The 20,551-nt window shown below is 38.8% G+C and overlaps 2 protein-coding genes across 5 annotated transcripts in view; both read left to right on the top strand.

Moving 5' to 3' along the window:
- Zfp91 (ZFP91 zinc finger protein, atypical E3 ubiquitin ligase) overlaps positions 1 to 12,861 on the top strand; it is a 39,391-nt gene extending 26,530 nt beyond the window's left edge. For all 4 annotated transcript variants that reach the window (XM_028884195.2, XM_028884194.2, XM_037205098.1 and 1 more), the window contains exons 9-11: positions 290 to 404; positions 8,399 to 8,498; positions 9,174 to 12,861. In XM_028884195.2, coding sequence (XP_028740028.1) covers positions 290 to 404; positions 8,399 to 8,498; positions 9,174 to 9,684 — 726 coding nt within the window. In that variant the 3' untranslated portion in view covers positions 9,685 to 12,861. The remainder of the gene's footprint in view (positions 1 to 289; positions 405 to 8,398; positions 8,499 to 9,173) is intronic.
- A 180-nt stretch (positions 12,862 to 13,041) lies between these two features.
- Positions 13,042 to 17,879, top strand: Cntf (ciliary neurotrophic factor). The gene is made up of 2 exons (XM_028884200.2): positions 13,042 to 14,623; positions 15,734 to 17,879. The coding sequence occupies exons 1-2, from the start codon at positions 14,510 to 14,512 to the stop codon at positions 16,220 to 16,222; spliced, it is 603 nt and encodes a 200-aa protein (XP_028740033.1). The 5' UTR covers positions 13,042 to 14,509; the 3' UTR covers positions 16,223 to 17,879.
- The last annotated feature ends 2,672 nt before the right edge of the window (positions 17,880 to 20,551 follow it).

Below are 20,551 nucleotides of genomic sequence, written 5' to 3'. Positions count from 1 at the left end.
TTTGTTACAGTAATACTGGGTTTGGGTTTTGGTGTGTGCCATTTGGTATACCCATTATTGTGTTTTTATTTTGCAAATGAAAACTAAAACTTGAAATGTTTAAGTACATCAAAGATCACATTGCTAGTGAGTGACAAGTGTAGATCCAGATCTATTTCATACCCTGTGTTCTTTACCATTTTACTCTGCTAGTTTTCCTTTAGAACCTTTTTGATTTAGCAAAAAGAAAAAAAAAAGAATGTTGAGAAAACTTAGTTTTCCTTTTCACTTTCCTTTTTTGCTATTTTAGCACCACATTAAATACCAGCATTTGCTGAAAAAAAAATATGTATGTCCCCATCCCTCCTGTGGACGACTCTTCAGGCTCCAGAAACAACTTCTGCGACATGCCAAACATCATACAGGTACATTTCTAAACAGTTTATCATGTAGCCAAGTGAACTGCAGTTTGGGCATATAGTCTGGTAATGTAGCCAGATTTTTCTAGTACATGTCTTCTTAAAAGGTCCTAGCGGAGAAGCATAGGACAATAAACGTTAATAAAATATAAACATATAGAAATTTAAATATGCCATTTTTGAGTTGAACTTGGGCTCACACACCTATAATCCCCAGCACTGGGAAAACTAAAGCTGGAGTTTGAGTTGTAGGCCAGGCTGGATTGCATAGACAGAACCTGTTTTAAGAGCTGGAGATAGAGAAGATATAAGATCTCATTAAGAAGCCTTGGCTGTACTGGAACTCACTGTGGAGACCAGGCTGGCCTCAAACTTCAACCCATTCTACCATAGTTTCCCATGTATTGGGATTGACATTCATTAGTTTTCTAGTCTTAAAATAACCTTGTTGTTGGGATAAAGCGCTTGCCCTGCAAGCATGAGGACCAGAAATGAGATACTCTAGGACCCATATAAAAGCCAAGTAGATGGCTTCCTATAATCCTAGCACTTGGGAAATAGCATCTATAGAGCAATCTGGCTAACTAGCAGGAATCAGTGCTCTCTGGGTTCTGTGAGCAATCCTACCTCAAAGAATAAAGTGGAGAGCAATACCAAAAGATAACTGACTATAACTTCAGTTATACGAAACCAGAAGTTTAAAAGAATTAAAAAATTTGCCAATGATCACCTAATTAAACAAACAGAATCTTTTAACTCTGCTTCAGGTAGATACTTATCAACAAAGATAGACACTTGGTAGTAGCAGTTAGGGATAAAAGTAAAATGAACATTAATGAGAAATCCTAAACAGTAAAGGGGTTTGCTTTCCTGTATGTTTTTCTATTAAATAGCTCGAGATGTATGGAGATCATAAAAGGTAGTTACTGAATTTGTTTGCTAATTCCTATAGAAACAACTCAAAAACAGAAGCTGACTAATGTGTATTATGGAATAGACTCAAATTCTGTTCATTTATAGCCAGTGACAATCTGAATGAAATTCTGCTTTAAACATAGAAAAGCCTATTAATACTACACAGTAGTAAATGGATGCATCTCACACTTGATAATAATTGCATGTGTTCCGTCCTCAGTCTTGGAGAGTAAGACTAAAAATTCCCCCTTGAAAAAATCTCTCTCCCCTAGCTGATGATGATGTATGTACTCTCACTTAGGCCAATTACTTTTCACTTTTCCTTAACTATAAATTACAGGTACCAATATGACAGACTGATGGTAATAAAGATGAAATGAGATAGCATGTGTTTCTATTTATTTTATAGAACTTGCAACATAGTAGACATTTGCAGAATACCAGGATATGAACTTTTGGGCATTAATTTCCCCAAAGTCTACAGTCATTTCTTCATAATATATTAGTTGAGGGGTTGGTGCAGGGGAGGACTGCTGTTTTGCTCCCTGAATACATGTTATAATTTTTTTTTGTTGTTGTTCTTTCTGTACTGTTTTTTTGTCCCACTGAAAGTCTTCCTGACAGCCAGCTTAGACTATTTTAGCTAAGTACCCCAAATCTACTGTGAGAAACTTTTAAAATGCATTCTGGTTCAAATATTTATATTTGGTTAATATAATTTCAGAATGTTATCTTTCTTTTTGGAAATTAGTATTTGCAGGCCCCATTTGTAAATGTAACTTATGAAGTGGGTACCCCATATTTGCTCCATGGAAACTGGAATGTTCTAAGCTGATTGTCAGGAAGACAAAGTGGGACATTTGTGTGATGCTGTTGTTTCTGTGTTAGAATTGTATTTTCAGACCTTGTATAGTGTGCAGCACAGAATAACCAGCCTTGGCAGCATTTGGGTTTTTTGCTAGCCCTCTCTCATATGTGATGAATCAGCATATTCATTAGTATCTCCAAGGTGACTGCTGTGTATGTTCAAATTTGAGGAAAAAATAGCTCACTCCTCAGCCTCCTGAGTGAGCCACTTACCATATCTGACTGGTACACATGTTAAAGCTATTTGGGAAGGAGTATTGGATTAAAGTAGATATTGTTGACAACTTAACTTACGCATGATTTTACTGTGATTGCATCAAATAGTTTTAAATGGGATAGAAAATGTAGTGGTTAAAAACAAATTATTCAACATGTCTTTGTCTTTTAGCTCCCTAACCAAAGTAGTAGAAGCATAGTACAGTGATCCTTTATGTTATTGATTCCACATTATGCTAGATTCATTTAAGTTCTATAAAACCTGAGGTGAGGAAGGGAATTACAATGAAATGAGGAAATACTTTCATGCAGAAGATGCAGGGTGGCAAATAAGATAATTGAAATATTATCTGGGTATTATTAACATTGAAGTATTACCTGGCCTGCCCCTTGAGGACCTGGCCAGTAAGCAGGCAGTACTTTGGCCTGCTCAGGGTTCTGACAGTGTCATCTGTATAGAACATTTGCATTCCCTAGGTCCCCTTTAAGAGCAAACCACCCCCTTCCCACGAGGCCTTCTGTCTTCCCTCTTTCCTGTCTCCTCTTCTCTTTCTCTCTCCTTCCTCTTCTCTCCTCAGCTCTTGTGTTCCCCGTTCCCCGCACCACCACCCCCAATAAACTTTCCATGTGAGTGCTGTTGCAGGGTGTGAATGACTTTCCGCCATGCCCCTTGACTCTGACCCACCAAGGCTGCCTGCTGCCTATTTTAAAATACAAAAGATATCATTTAACCTGAAACAGCATGTTTACTGTTTTAGACATGGATCAACTTGTTCCAATAGAAAGCTATAATGTTTGTTATTTGGGTTTTTTAAAATGTTAGATTGTCTGGGAGGAGGGGACTGGACCTGCCTGGACTGGGTCTACCAGGTCGATGATCTCAGTCCTCGGGGGTGGCCTTGATCTGGAGGAGGTGGAAATGGGGGGTGGGCTACGGGGAAGGGGAGGAGGGCAGGAAGGGAGAGAACAAGGGAATCTGTGGCTGTTATGTAGAACTGAATAGTACTGTAAAATAAAATAATTAAAATAAAAGTTAGATTGTTTTTATGTGAACATCTTCCACATTATGAAAAAATATTTTAAAGAATAAAACTCATAGAAAATGTACTTAATGTCTTAGTTACTGTTCTGTTGCTGGGAGGAGACACCATTTTCAGTGCAACTCTTTTAATAAAAGAAAAAATGCTTTCTTTTATTAAAGAAAACATTTAATTGGGAGCTTGCTTACAAAGTCTGAGTTAGTCCACTGTCATGGCTTGGGAGCATGTCAGCAGGCAGGCATGGCATTGGGGAAGTAGCTGAGAGCTCACATCCAATCCACAAGTTGCAGGCTAAGAAAGAGTCTGTGCCTGGCTTGGGCTTTTGAAACTTCAAAGCCACCCCCAGTGAGTCCTCTCCAACAAAGCCACACCTTCTAATCCTTCCTAATAGTTCACCAACAGGAAACCAGATAGTCAAATATGTGAGCCTATAGGGCCCATTCTCTTTTCAAACCACAAAATCCTAACATTTATTCAGTATCTGGAATGTTGGTACAACTAGGATTGAGGTTCTGGTTCCCTCGTTTATACCTAGATTTTTGGTTTGGATGGGTTTTATTTTGGTTTTTTGAGACAAGGTTAACTATATAGCCCTAGCTGACCTACAATTCACTATGTAGACCAGGCTGCTCTTATAAAGAGATCTAGCTGACTCTGCCTCCTAAGTGCTGGGACTAGCCTGGTTATTCCAGTTTATATGCTGACATCTGAAGGCTTGGAGCTAGGAACCACAAGTAATAGAGAACTTTTGTCTTTCTGCATCTGGGTTACCCAACTCAATATATTTTTCTAGTTCCATCCATTTACTTACAAATTTCATGATTTCATTTTCCTTCATAGCTGAATAAAACATTAGGTAGGTAGGTAGGTAGGTAGGTAGGTAGGTCAATAGATAGATCGATAGATCGATCACACTTTCATTACTCATTCATTAGTTGAAAGACAAAATTTCATTTGTTTCCATTTTCTAGCTTCTGTAGAACAGCAGTGAACATGACTCAGCAAGTACCATGTAGATAGAGTAGGATTTCAAGTTCTTTAGGCATTGTCAGAGTGCAACAGCTGTGCCATTTGGTAGATTTATTTTTAGCTTTTTGAGGATTCTCCACACTGATTTCCAATAGTGGATGAAGGTTTCTTCCTCCATTCAACATTTGTTGTCAGTGGTTTTGTTAGCCATTCTGGCAAGGATATTCATTTGTATTTCTCTAATTGCTGAAGATGATGAACACTTTTCATGATGTATCTTAGCCACTTTTTTTTTTTTTTTTTTTTTTTTTTTTTGAGACAGGGTTTTCTGTGTAGCTTTGCCTTTCTGGAGCTATTGTAGCCAGGCTGCTCGAACTCACAGAGATCCACCTGGCTCTGCCTTCCGAGTGCTGGGATTAAAGGCGTGCGCCACCAACGCCCGGCCTGCCACTTTTATTTCTTTTGTAACTCTGTTCTGATCCATAGCCCATTTTTGAAATGGATTGTTTTCTTGATTCTTTGTTTTTTGTGTTCTTTATATAGTCTACATATTAATCATCTGTCAAATGTATAAGAGGCATAGATTCTTGCCCTCTCTATAGGATTCCTCTTCATTCAGTTGTTTTCTTAGCTGTACAGAAGCTTTGGTTTTATGAGAACCAACCCTATGGAAGTTTGAATGAAAATGACCCCATTGGCTCATAGGGACTAGCACTATTGGGAAGTGTAGCATTATTGGAGTAGACATGTTGTTGGAGGAAATATGTTACTGAGGGAGGGCTTTGAGGTCTCAGAAACTCAAGCCAGGCAGAGCAGATTGTTGTCTCTTCCTGCTGCCAGATGTAGACCTTTCAGCACCACCTTTGCCTGCATGCTACCATGCTTCTTGCCATGGTAATAATGGACTAAACCTCTGAACTGTACACCAGCCTCAATTAAATGTTTTCCTTTGTAAGAGTTGCTGTGGTCATGGTGTCATGTTTTATTTACAGCAATAAAACCCTAAGAGGGCCACACTTGTCAGTTGTTGTTAACTCCTCAACAAATAGAGTCCTATCTAGAAAGTCTTTCCTAAACCTATATCTTAAGTTTTCTTCTAGCAATTTCAGTGTTTCATGATTCATACTGAGGTCTTTGGTCCATTTGGAGTTAATTTTTGTGCAAGATGGTAAATATAGACCTGATTTCAGTAGACATCTCATTTTCTCAGCACCATTTCATGAATATAGTTTTGTGTTTGGGATCCTTTTTATTATTAAATTTTACAGTCAAATATAATTTAATAGTTGTATAATTAAAAATTATTATTGCTGTAAAAAACATCTCAACCCAAAGCAAGTTGGGGAGGAAGGGGTTTGTTTTCCTTATATTTCAACATCACAATCCTTCAAAGGAAGTCAGAGCAGGAACCTGGAAGGCAGGAACTAAAGATACCATAAAAGAACATTGCTTACTGGCTAACCCTAGGACTACCTGCCCAGGGGTGCCACCACCCACAGTGAACTAGGCCCAGCAATCATCAATCATGGCCTGAAGTACCACAGGCCAATCTACTGGGGCTATTTTATCAGTTGAAATTCCTCTTTCAAAAGAAACTCGAGCTTGTGTTAAGTTTACATAATGCTAGACAGCAGAGCATCTTCAAATATCAGATGGCTATAGTTATGTGTACATATATTTGGATCTTCTCTTTTGTTCCATTGATCTACATGTTTATTTTTGTGCCAGTGTCATATATCTTGAAATATAGAATGGTTATTCTTCTAGCATTGTTCATTTTTGCTCAGGATTGCTTTAGCTGTCTAGGGTCTTTAGGGGTTCCATATGAATGTTAGGATTTTTATTCTTTTCTGTGAAGAATGTTGTGAACATTTTCATTAGTATTGCATTGCATCTATAAATGTCTTTCGGTAAACGTCATTTTTCACAATATTAATTCTAATCCATACTCATGGGAGGTCTTTCCATTTTCTAGTGCATTCCTCTCTCTCTATTCAGGATTTCTTTTTCATTGTAGAGGTCTTTTATCTCCATATTTAAGTTTATTCCTAGATATTTTAAGACTGTTGTCAATGAGACTGTGTCCCATGATCTCATTCTTTGTTGTATATAGAAAGGCTGCTGTAAGTTGATTTTTTTTTTTTTAATTCTACAACTTGACAGAAATTGTTTATAGTTTGTAGAAGTTTTATGGTAGAATTTTTGGGATCTTTGTTATACATAATATGGTATCATCTGCAGATCAGGAGTATTTGACCCTTTTTCCTACTTGTACATTTTTAATATCCTTCTCTTACCGTATTGTTTCAAGCAATATTGGAAAAGAGTGAGGATAGTGAACTGTCTTGTTCTTGATAATTATTTACTGTTTTGATGGGGGAATTTAGATTGACCTAGCAGACACATTTCTAGGTGTGTCTATTCAGGGGTTCCTAGAAAAGTTTAGTGATGCTCTGAATATGGGCATCAGCACTAAACTGCCAGCTAGATTCCTATAGTTCATAAAAAGGAAGAAAGTAGAAAATGAGCTAAGGACTTGCATTCTCCTTCTGTTTCCTTATAGTCGCCATGGACCAAGTTTTCTCTCAAGTGGATTGCAATCAGCTGATCTGTAACAATGATATAAACCATTTCACCAGTTACTTGTCTGTTATTTGGTCATAAAAACAAGAAATGATGAAACTTAGACCTGTGAGATGTTCATCCTAAGTTGGAACCTCTAAAAAATATTTTTATTAATTCTTAAAGAATTTCATAACAACATATCTTGATTATATTCAACCCCTACCCCTCCCCTGAACTTCTGCCAGACCCACCCACCCCCAGTGTCCTCTGGTTTTTATACTATCTCACAGTAGCTGTCTTGACCCTCTACCTCCTAAAATCTTTTTGTGGTACTTCCTGATTTTTTTTTTTTTTTTTTTTTTTTGGTTTTTCGAGACAGGGTCTCTCTGTGTAGCTTTGCACCTTTTCCTGGAACTCACTTGGTAGTCTAGGCTGGCCTTGAACTCACAGATCCGCCTGGCTCTGCTTCCCAAGTGCTGGGATTAAAGGCATGCGCCACCACCACCCGGCTAGGTACTTCCTGATTTTAATGGGATTGTTTATTGATTTATTTTTCTCTATTTTAAAGACAGTGGTTCTCAACCTTGCTAATGCTGCAACCATTAATGCAGTTCCTCATGTTGGAGTGACCCCCAACCATAAAAAAATTATTTTCATTGCTACTTCATAACTGTAATTTTGCTACTATTATGGATAATAATATAAATATCTGATATGCAGGATATCTGGTATGCGACCCCTGTGAAAAAGTCATTCAACCCCCAAAAGGGTCTCGACCCACAGATTGGGAACTGCTGATTTTACAAGATTGTTGGCTGTTTTTTTTTGTTTGTTTTTTTATATAACCTTTATTTTAAGGTTTATTCTTTCCAGTCTGGTTCTTCAGGATTTTTATCCATAAAAGCATTTAAGAGTTTGTCAAAGACTTTCATGTTCCTATTGAGATGGTCTTGTGATGATTTTTTTACTTTAAGCCCATTTATGATTTGTTTACCTACATATATTGATTGATTCATCCCTGCATTTCTGGGATAAAACCAACTTGATCATGGTGGGTTATCTTTTTGATGTGTCTGTATTCAGTTTGCAAGTATTTTATTGATAGTTTTTGTATCTATGTATATCTGAAATATTGGCTTGTAGTTTTATTTTTTGTGTGTGGCTATATGTAGCTTGGGTATTAAAATAATACTGGCTTCAAGAATTACATTTTTAAGCTGATTTTTATTCTACTGACTGACTTCATGGATAAAAAATAAAATCAAAACAATATTTTTTGTTAAATTTAGCTTGCTCAAAGTATTTACTCATTGCAGAGGGTGTTGTGTGCTATAGACTAACTACCAGAAGACTTGTTCACCTGCAAACTGCAGAAAATGCTTAGCAGGTGTGTTAATGGAACATTAACCACATTATTTTTCATCTTAGATCAGAGGGATTATATCTGTGAATATTGTGCTCGGGCCTTCAAGAGTTCCCACAATCTGGCAGTACACCGGATGATTCACACGGGCGAGAAGCCATTACAGTGAGTATTTACTTGCTAGTGAACATCTGGGTAGGAGTGCATTTAACTCTCTTGGAGGTTTCTTGTCCCTTATAAACATTTCAGTTGTCACTATTTTTTTTTTTTTTTTTTTTTTCCGAGACAGGGTTTCTCTGTGTAGCTTTGCGCCTTTCCTGGAGCTCACTTGGTAGCCCAGGCTGGCCTCGAACTCACAGAGATCCGCCTGGCTCTGCCTCCCGAGTGCTGGGATTAAAGGCATGCGCCACCAACGCCCGGCTTCACTATTTATTTTTACTAAATTAAAGTTTACTAAATTAAAATTCATTGGGGAGTTATTGTTGACTTTTTCTTTCTTTTTTTTTTTTTTTTTTTTCTTTTGCTATTCTTTATAAATATATTTTTATTATTTTGAGCATTTATTCTGCCTTAACCACTTCGAAGCCACCCTGCCCAACCCCCTTTTTGAAATAAGTCATGGAACATATTTTGTGGTGCCTTTATACTTGAATAGGACTTTTTTTGTTTGTTTGTTTGCTGTTGCTTTGCAAACAATTTTTTTTTTTTAGTTAGATTTCCATCTAACCGTTTCCTAATCCTTCATAAGAAGTATGTACTATGGATTATTGTGTGTTCTCACCTGGCACTTGATTTAATAGTTCTCTGCTTGATCATTCATTTCCTTTGGCTTTCCTTTAGATGTGAGATCTGTGGATTTACTTGTCGACAAAAGGCATCCCTTAATTGGCACATGAAGAAACATGATGCAGACTCCTTCTACCAATTTTCTTGCAATATCTGTGGCAAAAAATTTGAGAAGAAGGACAGCGTAGTGGCACACAAAGCAAAAAGCCACCCTGAGGTGCTGATTGCAGAAGCTCTGGCAGCCAATGCAGGCGCCCTCATCACCAGCACAGATATCTTGGGCACTAACCCAGAGCCCCTGACACAACCTGCAGATGCTCAGGGGCTTCCTCTTCTTCCTGAGCCCTTGGGAAACTCAACATCTGGAGAGTGCCTACTGCTAGAAGCTGAAGGGATGTCCAAGTCATACTGCAGTGGGACAGAACGGGTGAGCCTTATGGCTGACGGAAAGATCTTTGTAGGCAGCGGCAGCAGTGGAGGCACTGAAGGGCTGGACATGAACTCGGATATACTCGGTGCTACCACAGAGGTTCTGATTGAAGATTCAGACTCTGCTGAACCTTAGTGCAAAGGAAGACTTTGGGCACTGGGACAGTGCAGACTTTGTATTTAAAAGATAAAAAGGACAAAAAAAATTTAAAGCATTTAAAATCTAGTAAAATAACTGAAGGGCCTGCTCTTTGCATTGTGGATCACACACACACACACACACACACACACACAACACACACACACACAGACTCTCTGTCGTCCCACACACACACATACACTTCTCCTTCCCTCTCCCTTCCCCTGAACTCCCCTCACTCATCCTTAAAACATTGATGTTGCCTTTACCAGAAAGGTCATTGAAAAAGCAGCAGCATACTTGGCTCCAGCCAACAGCTGACTTCCTGCTCATCGGCAGATCTCCTTTTCCCAACCTATAACTGATGTGCTCTGGATCAGCTTTTAACTCATAATAATATATTACTGTCATCTAAATCTTTTCTCCTCTACTGCTGCCCTATGGCTCTGGCTTCTCAATGCAACAACCAACACTTATCAAATATTATATAATTCTATTTTCTGGAGGCTGGCAGCTTGACTTGGCACTTTAGGGCCCTTAGCAGGATGCTGTTAAAACAGCACATATCTCTCACCCCTCTTCCATTATTTACTGGGTTTGGGGAAGGAAGGATACATGGGGACCACCTCCCTCCCCTTCAGTGGATCCCAGCACCTCAGTCCCGTCCCCCCCCCCCCAAACCTCCATATGGCTCTTAATGGTGCTCACTTGCTTGGAAGCAGGCTCCCAAGAGAGAGGGGACTGCCTATGTATGTACAGTCTTCTGTAAGGCTGTAAGACAGGGCTCTATGTCAGTGAGAAAAGTCCCAGGCTAATGGCAGAAATTTGCACTTTGAACATGTGTGTTTTTTGTGTTGTGGAACCTGAGATTCCTTATTTATTAATGGAAAGTCTGATTTTTGGGGGGGAGGGTCTTTGTTGCTATGTTTTGTGGGGCTGGGAGAGTAGATTATTCTGACATGGGATCCTTCCTACAAGAGGTACTTTGAAGGCAAGGCTTAGAGTTAAAGAAGCACAGCCAGCCTCTAAAATCATAGTTTTCCAGTGGCCTTTAAAGAAAGCTGGTCCTCAGCACTAACAGAATCACTACAGTAGCCTAGTGCTTTTTTGGAAGCCTTAGGGAAGGTTGATAGGTTTGTGGTAACTAGTGTGCTCTTTGAGATACAAGGATTTGAGGGGATGAGGAATGTTGTTCAAGGTCTGAATCACACTTAAAAGATTTTTTTCTTCTGTGATTTTATTTTCTCTTTTTGTCCTTACCATTCATTTCTTTGCATTTATCTCCCTGCTGACCTAATTGGCTCCTTGTTTTGATTTCAGTTTTGGTTTTGTCATTGGTCATTCCAGCTCTCCCTTAGTGGAAGACCAGACCCTGTCATTCATGAAGGAACAAAATTAAGAGTCCTAGAGTTTTGGTTAAGAGAAAACTGTTGTGTCTTGTTTCCCCTATAGAAAAGACAAAGTTTGAATAGACATAAACAAAGGTGGAAACCTGTGTGATAATGCCTGAATTATCTATTTTTCTTGGAGTAGGAATTTTAATGCATTGTGGATTATAAATATCATTGGGAGATGCAGATTGTGTTTTTACATGCTTATACCTCTCAGAAGACTAAAACCCTAATTCAGCTTCCCTTTTTTTGAGAATTAGAAGTGCAGTTCCTCCCTGTGTGCTTCAGAATCTGCCATTGAAGACCTGGCCGGTTGTCAGAAATACATGATGACTGTTGGGAAAATTAAGAGTCTGACTGAGAACAAAATAAGGAACAGCTTGTTTTTCACAAACACTAAAACTATGGAGTTTATCAAATTTTCTCTGTTTAATTTTTTTCTCAAAAAATGTCATCTCTGAAAGACACTTACTGTACACCCACCAATGTCACTGGTTGGGATGCCAGGGAGGAGGAAGGAAGACACCTACAGGAACAATCTTAAACACATTATTGTTTTCTCTAGAGTGTTGCAGACTTTGCCATCCCTTCCATGTGAGGGAAGAGAAGGCATGAAGACAGGCTGTCCTACCCCACAGAGTTTGACTTTGGTACATTGGTTTGAAATGTATATTAACTTTGGTACATTGGTACACAGATTTGAAAATACTGTAAGAGTAATTATAAATGGAACTGCAACAAAGTTGCTCTACTTGATACTGTTTCTCTAGCTAATATCTGTATCCTACACTTACCCTTTGTTTTTCACATTTAGACTGTCTCCATAAATTTCATTTAGAGTGGTTACTCATCCATCAGATATAGCCACCCACAGGAAAGCAGACTGCATTGTAAACATCTCTTCTTTCTGGGATGGGGAGAAATATGTTCTTTTCTGTACCTCACTCCCCTCCCCAGGAAAGCAACTAGTTATAACAATTAGAAACTTTCGGTCCTCTCATTTGGAGGACGGGGTATAAAGGGGGCTCGGTCATCTTCATAGCTACCATTTGCTGACAATAAATTATTGTAGCAGTTTGCAATAAATTTTAAGATATTTTTCATGAACTTTTTTTTCTTTTGAGAACAAGTGCTTGCATAGTAAAAGTATATGAGCAAACTAAGCACCATTCCCATTTTCTTTCTTCCTATGCCACTTGTTGAATTGTCCTTTAAGGGGTCTTTTTAAAATTAAAAAATGATAACTATTTCATACTCATATCTTACTATCTTTTAAATAACTAGTTATACCTTCATTTTCATTTGGCAAGTCTAAATTTTATGGATATAGTTGTGATAATTACTCGGTATTTCTGGGAGTTATGCATACTCCTTGCTTGGGTTGCTGGTGTATTTTACATAATTAGACCCTAATACATTTTACAGGATTTAGTCAGACACTGACTGGGAGTCCTGGAGATGAGCATGCAAAACATCATTATAGAGCACTTGGACCTCCCTTAAACACCTGTTTGGAGGAAGAATGTGAACCCAACCACCAACCTAAGTGAGGTTTTACAGCCTCACTGCAGACCAGTTTTGCTCCTGTCCTTCCAATTTTCCATATATTCAAGAAAATCAGAACATTGTAATGGGGCAGTTGTATATCCTAAAATCTTTTTTGCCTGTTGAAATGTGCAGGACCCTTTTCCTGTGATGAGAGATAGGTGGTTACTTGATTTAGGTTTAAAAGTTATGTAAAAAAAAAAAAAGTTATAATAAAAGGGATACTTTGCTTTTAAAATCTTGTTTTCTCTTAATCTAGGTAACCATATTCAAAATAAGTATGTAAAGAAGAAAAATAAAAGTTGTCTTCCTGGAAGCAACTGGTCTTCCTTGGTTGTACTGAGTTAGTCATCCGAGAGTAAAACAGTTGATGCTGCTAAATGATGCCCCCAGGGTAGGCTTTTGTATGCTGCTATTTGCTCTTTGTTGAGAGTTGGGTAGCGGTTCTAATGCTGAGATGCCTTGTAGTTCCGTGTTTGGCAGCCTCCAAATGGTGTTTCAGTTGCTTACTTGGGGACATTAGGATACTGTGAAATACAGTTTACTCTGATAATGACAGAACCTTGGTTGTATTTAATATCAGTGCTTCTTGACAAAGCTGTTAATACCTATGTCAAGTTCTAATTTAAAGAGAAAACATAGTCTAACCTTGGTAAAAGTTCAATGATAGTCATTCCTCATTTATTATTTGCCTATGTCAACTTGCTCCTGAGATGGCAAATGTTTGAACTTCTTGGCAACGTGTGATATGAAATAGGGACACTCATTGACCCATTTAAGGATGAAACTTAAACTTTAGCCAATTAGCATCACCCACTGAGTGCAGTACGATAGAATGGCAGATCTGTAAGCACCTTTTAACTCTTTTGTCCTCATTTCAAAGCCTTGTTCATTCTCTTGTTCATTCATTCAAAGCCTTGTTTAGCATGGAGTATGACTGGGACTGGGAAGAAAAAGAAGCGTGTTGTCACTTGAGTAAAACTGCCTCAGAAATGTTACCAAGTTAGGGTTGGGTGTTTCCTTTGGGAGCAAACAGGCCTAAACAGTGCCTTCCACATCCTGTAGCTACTAGGAAGGCACCATGATTGAGATTAGAGATGCTCCTTTAGCTAATTTTTAAACAAATTTAAATTAACCTTATGAAGTATGGGAATGGAAAGATGCTACAAAGGACCTGTATCATACAATGTTTGTCTCTTGCACAAAACAGGAGCTACACAAAGAAATGGTAAAGGGAGAGGGGAGGCAGGATAAGCCCAAAGACCAGTGGAGAAACATAAATCTAGTTTATTGGATTAACTTCTTTGATAAAAGTTTCTGATATATCAAATGAGAAAGTATTATTTACACCCAAAGAGAACTAATACATAGCTCAGAATAACTCCAGGAATCAAATGAAGTTTAAATGCTATAACACAGTATTTAATAAATGGCACCTAACTCAATAATACACTTTACCATATTAAAAAAAAATAGAATGTAGAAAGCAGAATAAAGTCAACAGATTATATGTGTAAATAACAGACTGTGTTAGACAGGGGTGGGTGTCATGAGGATTAGTGTGATAGTGACCTTGTTGCTAAGTACAAAAGCAAAACAATGACATAAAAACAAGTGCTAAGTACTGAGTGGAGGAGAGAGATGGAGGCAGACGCTTCGGAAAAAAAAAGACTGATTAAAAAGGGCCCTTTGATTCCACAGGCACAAAAATCCACAGCCAGGAATTTGCTGCCACCTCTGAGTCAGGCAGGGGGTGGGGATGGGGGTGCACAATCCCATTAGAGAATGCCCAGTGGATTTAGTCTGTGGGAGTCACATTTCTTATTTGGCCAGTGAAGACAGAAGCAAACCAGCTCACTTGTTTCCTGGGACAGTTGATTTAGGGGATGGCTTTCGCAGAGCAGTCACCTCTGACCCTTCACCGCCGGGACCTCTGTAGCCGTTCTATCTGGCTAGCAAGGAAGATTCGTTCAGACCTGACTGCTCTTATGGAATCTTATGTAAGTTGTCTATTTTGCTGTTGTCTGTTTTCAACTCAACTCTTAACCATCAGTGTTTAAACCCATAACCAATTATGAAAACTCTAGTCTTAATTGTCATTCATATATTAAACACCTATAATTTGGCATGGCCTCTCCCTTGAGAAACCTTACTGTCTTCTCCTAGGCTGCATAAGAGACAGGTCTTTTCCTTAAGTGAGAAGATACATTAGTTGATTTTCTTTTTTTCTGATTCCTACCAGGATAGACAGTAGACTTTCTAAGTTTTTGGTTCTTCATAGAATTTTTGAGCTTTGGAAATAAAAGGGTTGTAGCTCTAGGAAGAACCTTAATGGAATTTTGGAGAAATTTATAGTTTCCCTCTGTACAGTATAAGCTACCTACATTTTAGTTTTCCACATCAGAAGTATACCTGTAACTAAATAGATTTGTCAAAAATATTCCCTGGAGTATTCACTAGAGTCTTGTAGAAATGTTAAATTACCATCTGAGTTAATTAATTTAGTTGCAAAGAACAGCAACTATATATATCTTCAGATTCTATTTGGGGAAAAAATGGGGCCCACTGTACTTCCATACTTGGAAGCTGGGGCTATGCATTAATAGACTGGTTTAGTGTTGACTAGTGTGCTTGAACATTGGGTTAATCACTTTTTATAGCAAGTTAACAGATGAGTGATAATGGTACTATAACTACATATTCGACAGTGCATGGAATGCTCAGATTAAGTAGAGTTCTGGGTTTTCTCATTAAGGGCCTCCAACTGCTGTGATATTATTCCAGGCTTCAGATAAAGTTAAATTTTATGTTCTCTAAGAATTGATAACTTTTGAAAAGCCTTGCCATTTATTAGACTCTGGTTACCCTTTTAAACCCAGTTCCTACTATGTTTTAAAGGATTGGTCTCAACATGAGAGTATACATGGGGGAATAGGGAAATTCAGATAGTCCTTCAAGATCGTGGCTCCCCAAATGAAGGATTTCCATTCTAGACATTTTCTTTACAACTTGGGTCTTTGACTATAGAAGTGAAGGAGATTTTATTTGTGATTGAAGAAAGGAATTGAGATGATATCAAACATACCATGTTTTGCTATATCCTCGGCCAGGTGAAGCATCAGGGCCTGAATAAAAATATCAACCTGGACTCTGTGGATGGTGTGCCAGTGGCAAGCACTGATCGTTGGAGTGAGATGACTGAGGCAGAGCGACTCCAAGAGAACCTCCAGGCTTACCGTACCTTCCATGGGATGTTGGCCAAGCTTTTAGAAGACCAGAGGGTGCATTTCACCCCAACTGAAGGTGACTTCCATCAGGCAATACATACTCTTCTGCTCCAAGTTTCTGCCTTTGCCTACCAGCTAGAGGAGTTAATGGTGCTTCTTGAACAGAAGATCCCTGAAAATGAGGTTGATAGGATGCCTGTCACTGTTGGAAATGGTGGCCTCTTTGAGAAGAAGCTATGGGGCCTGAAGGTCCTTCAAGAGCTTTCACAGTGGACCGTGAGGTCAATCCATGACCTCCGTGTCATTTCCTCTCATCAGATGGGAATCTCAGCACATGAGAGCCATTATGGGCCCAAGGACAAGCAAATGTAGCAGTTAGCCCTTCCCTCTCCTTTCTTGTTCTGGTGAGATATAGTTCCCTGAGGCCTCGTTTTCTCAGAATCAATTTTTGAAAACCTTAAACTACAGGCATTTTCATCAAGTAGGGTTGGCTCACACATGAACAGATGGATATAAAGGGTTGTTCTAGGTGTATGCATATGTATGCACATGCTTTTTTTTGTATTGGTGATACAGTAGAGTAGAAACAAGGGCACTATCCTCATACCTTAGTGTTTTGACGTTCCTTGATACTAAGTGGCCTTTCTAGGCATTTAACAGCTTTACAGACAGAAGAGAAATTGTTACTAGTTCTGGTTGACTTCTGAAAAGACTGAATAAAGAAATAGGAAGTCCTAGACTATCGCTGTTGAAATTACCATAATAAAAATAACATTGCCGTGCTGAGGCAATGAGTGTGCCATGGCTTTATGTATATTCTAAATAACTTTTCATCTTTGTCTCAGAGGGTTAGAAGATGTGTCATGCAATCTGTCCCTAGCACTGAAAAGCAGCCCTTGCTACATATCCTCAGAAGTCAGCAAAAGACAGCCATCCTCAAGTATTTGTTGCCCACACCTGGCAAAGAACAGCAACTATACATCTTCAGATTCTATTTGGGGGAAAAAATGGGGCCCACTGTACTTCCATACTTGGAAGCTGGAGCTATGCATTAATAGACTGGTTTAGTGTTGACTAGTATACTTGAACATTGGGTTCATCACTTTATAGCAAGTTAACAGATGAGTGATATAGGAACTATAACTAGATGTTCGACAGTGGGTGGAATGCTCAGGTTAAAGAGTCACAGAGCTCCATCACCTTACATTCTCTGGGCTTAGTCATGAGAGAAGGATGAGGTCTGGTTGGTTCCCACTGAGAATGCCAGAGATTCTTAAACAACACAGTAACGCTCCACTTTTAATGTTCTTGTGAGAGCCACACAGCATGGAAGACTAGGAAACACATCCCTGAGGAAGGTCATTTTCCATGAGGCCTATGCATTCATTAGTGGTGCATTGTGAATCTATCGTACCATTTGTTTTTTACTTTAGTTAAACCTGAGAGATCGTGAGTTGGGGGCCATGTCTAATCATGACATCTTGCTTCATAAATGAACCATGAGTCAGAGAGGGCTAACTTCCATAAGTTGCATGAGGTGGGGATATGTGACTCATCTTGTATCCTCTCCTCTAAGGGGCTCTATGCAGGCTAGAACTCTGATCAAGTATGTGACAGGACTCAGCCGAGCGAGCACTGTAGTAGCTCAGAGGAAGTGAGACTCTGCTTTCTACTGTGTTTGTGAAAATACAGTTGTATGTGTATAAAATAAAGAGACCAAAGCTAAGGTGGGATTATAAAGAATTGAAAGAGATCAATTAAAGCCACAAATAAATGTGTTTCCTGGGTTGGTGTAGTACGATATAAAATAGACTCCAAGAGAAAAAAACAAAGAGTTGGCTCATGAAAACAAGTTAGACATGGTAAACATCTGGACCCAGCACCATAAAAGGCCTATCTTATTATATTCCATTTGTGATTTTGGTATAGATAATTTCTCATTTTGTTTAGAAAGGCTTATTTTAATTGTGCTTATTAAATTGTTCTGTTTGTCAGCATTTTCCATTTAATAAAGTATGTTAACAAGGTTCATGTTTGAAAAAAAAAGTGGGTCTAAAATTTCATTATGGGGAATAACAAGATTACGAACGATAGGTCATGAGTAACCCCTCTCCTAGGGTTTTTGTGTCTCTCAGGTGTGACAGATACTGCAGGCTTTTCAGAAATCAGTGAGTCTGGCTTAAGCTCTATTCAGTTGCATATGAAGGAATATCTATATAGGTTTCAAGTGGAAGGCAGCCCAGAGAAAGTACAAATATTAAATGAGAAGAAATAGGAAGATGTCTCAGTCCTGTAGCTCAAAGAAACGGTGAGTCTCTTGAGTGCCCTGTCATCAGATTCATCTTCAAAAAACTTGGTGGTGCATGGCAGTATCCCAGCATTCAGGAAGTTGATGGATTGGGAGTTAGAGGGTGGCTTGGACTGCATAATAAGAATGTGTACATACATAAACCCCAGGAAGAAAAACAAGAAACTTAAAGTATGCCGCACAACAGTATGTAGAAACCTTTCAGGAAGTAAAGAGGGGGAGTGAGTGGGGAGATGTCTCAGTGAGTAAGAGTGTTTGTCCTGCAAGCATGAGGACCAGAGTGTGAATACCCAAAAACATGTAAAAGTTGAGCATGATTGTGTGTGCCTGTAACACCAGCATTGGAGAACAGAGGCAGAGTGGATCCTGGGAGTTCACTGGCCTTTCCAAAACAGTAAGTATCCTGTGACATGGTTTCAAGACAATAAGGCAATAATAGATGAAGACACTTGGCATCCCTCTTTGACCTGAGCATGCATGCAGACTCATATGTGCCACACATGCACATACACAAATTAATTTTTAAAGGGGGTGGGTGGAGCTGGGCATGGTGGTGTACACCTTTAATCCCAGCACTCAGGAAGCAGAGGCAGGAAGACTCAATTCAAAGCCAGCCTGGTCCAGCTTTAGTACTACATAGACTGTCGAAAGAGAAGGAAAGAATAAAAGGGTAAATGGTACTTAGCTATATAACACAAATATAAACGCGTGTGAGAGATAGCATGTGTAGAAAATGCATCGTGTTTACCAGAAAGGCATAAAATTGAATGAAAGGCTGACAATGTGCCAATGCTCTAGATGTATCTTAATAATGCAGGTAATAGTACTGTGGACACCAAAGATCTTAATGGGCCTGGGAAAGGGGTTGCTTTCAGAATGGGACATGAAATCTAGTGCCTCACATAATAAGCAAGCACTCTACACTGAGCTCCAGTCCCAGCATATTTGGAAGGGTATGGTTTCTAAGGATTCACAAGGTCAATGAGATTTTTCCTTAGATTTTATTCCCTTATTTCCTAGATCTGTCTATGGATAGAACTGCTAGAAAATCATAGTAAGATATATAAGTTCAGTTCCTCACCTTCAACCTTTACATTGTTATTAAAAAAAAAGAGATTCTACCCCACAGCCCCCAAAAAAGTTCTCTGATCTGAGGCAGAAAATTCTCTTTTCCCAAATTGCATGAATGAGGCCTGACAAATTCTCCTTAAGATGATGATATGAAAGACTTAAATTTAGCACAAACTTGAGGCCAAGCATGGAAAAGAGTTTTAAGATACTGGAAATTGAGAGAAGTAATTGTTTTAATAAAACATGCAGAGTATAGTCATAGCCCTGATATTGCTGTTATTTCAGACTGCTGTGGATGAAAGCCCAATGACACTGTTGTGACCTCTGGCCAGAGGGAAAAAAGTCTGAAAAGTAATTTCAAATGACTTCTCATCATGCGTCCTTGGGTCCTCACTGAATACCAGAGCATCAGCTCATTTATTGCTTTTATTAAGGGTTAGTAACATAGAAGTAGGCCTCCACCAAAATGAGGAATGGTGGGGGTTGAGTTGAGGTTTCAGTTGATCGTGGTGTGTGTGATATAATGTGGTTTGGGAACAGGGAAATCTTTAAAAGAGATGGCTTGGCGTCAACTTCAAGCTTCATGGTCGAAAATGAACCCTCTAAATCCTGGTGCATTCAAAAGTAAAAGACAGAACAATCTCACCACAAAAGCTTTTACAGAACTCTATCACTGATAAGAAAAAAATGAAATGTTTGGTGTTTAAGATAAATATCTATGTGCTTGAGATTCTTAACAAAAGAATGTTTCTTGGATCGATCTATTTTGGGCACAGAAAATAAAAGATGCTAGAATGGCTAACAATAGAGTTCTCTTCTCAGCAAGACCACAAGTTACTTCTTTTATTTCTGTGTCTTTGGATGAACAAGGGGAATTTCAAGTGATTTCAACACTGGATGAAATGTAATCCTCTCAGCCAGGGCCAGGCTCAATCAAGCATGCTGGGTAAATCTCCATGATGCCAGGCCACTGGGCAAAATTCCCAGGGTCAGGCAGACTGGAAAAGGCTGAGTGCCCCTACACCAGCAGGCCAAATGCTCCTGCAACTCTGAATATGTAGTTCAATCACCTAGGCTATAAATGAAGATTTGGTTTAATTTGAAGTATTTTATTCCCAGCCAAGCCTTTGGCTGAAAAAGATCTCTGAGGAGTCCATTTCTGGTTATTTTAGAGATAGAAATTAAGTTGTGACAAACCACATAGGTGAAAATAAAATTGCTGAGTGTGTATTTCTGTCTGCATGATGAGTTAGTAGGAAAGAACAATGCGTTTACTTAGCATATGAGACAACTTGACACTGTTTCATGATATTTAATCCTTT

This window comes from Peromyscus leucopus, chromosome 1, assembly GCF_004664715.2.
Source record: "Peromyscus leucopus breed LL Stock chromosome 1, UCI_PerLeu_2.1, whole genome shotgun sequence".
NCBI lineage: Eukaryota > Metazoa > Chordata > Mammalia > Rodentia > Cricetidae > Peromyscus > Peromyscus leucopus.
The sequence above is the reverse complement of the archived record's forward strand: the minus strand, read 5'-3'. Positions and strand labels throughout refer to the sequence as shown.

Excerpts from the sequence above, each read along its gene's own strand:
- Cntf (XM_028884200.2), top strand. The coding sequence starts at position 14,510 with ATGGCTTTCGCAGAGCAGTCACCTCTGACCCTTCACCGCCGGGACCTC. Across the intron at positions 14,624-15,733 it reads CTGCTCTTATGGAATCTTAT|GTGAAGCATCAGGGCCTGAA; the intron begins GTAAGTTGTCTA and ends ATCCTCGGCCAG.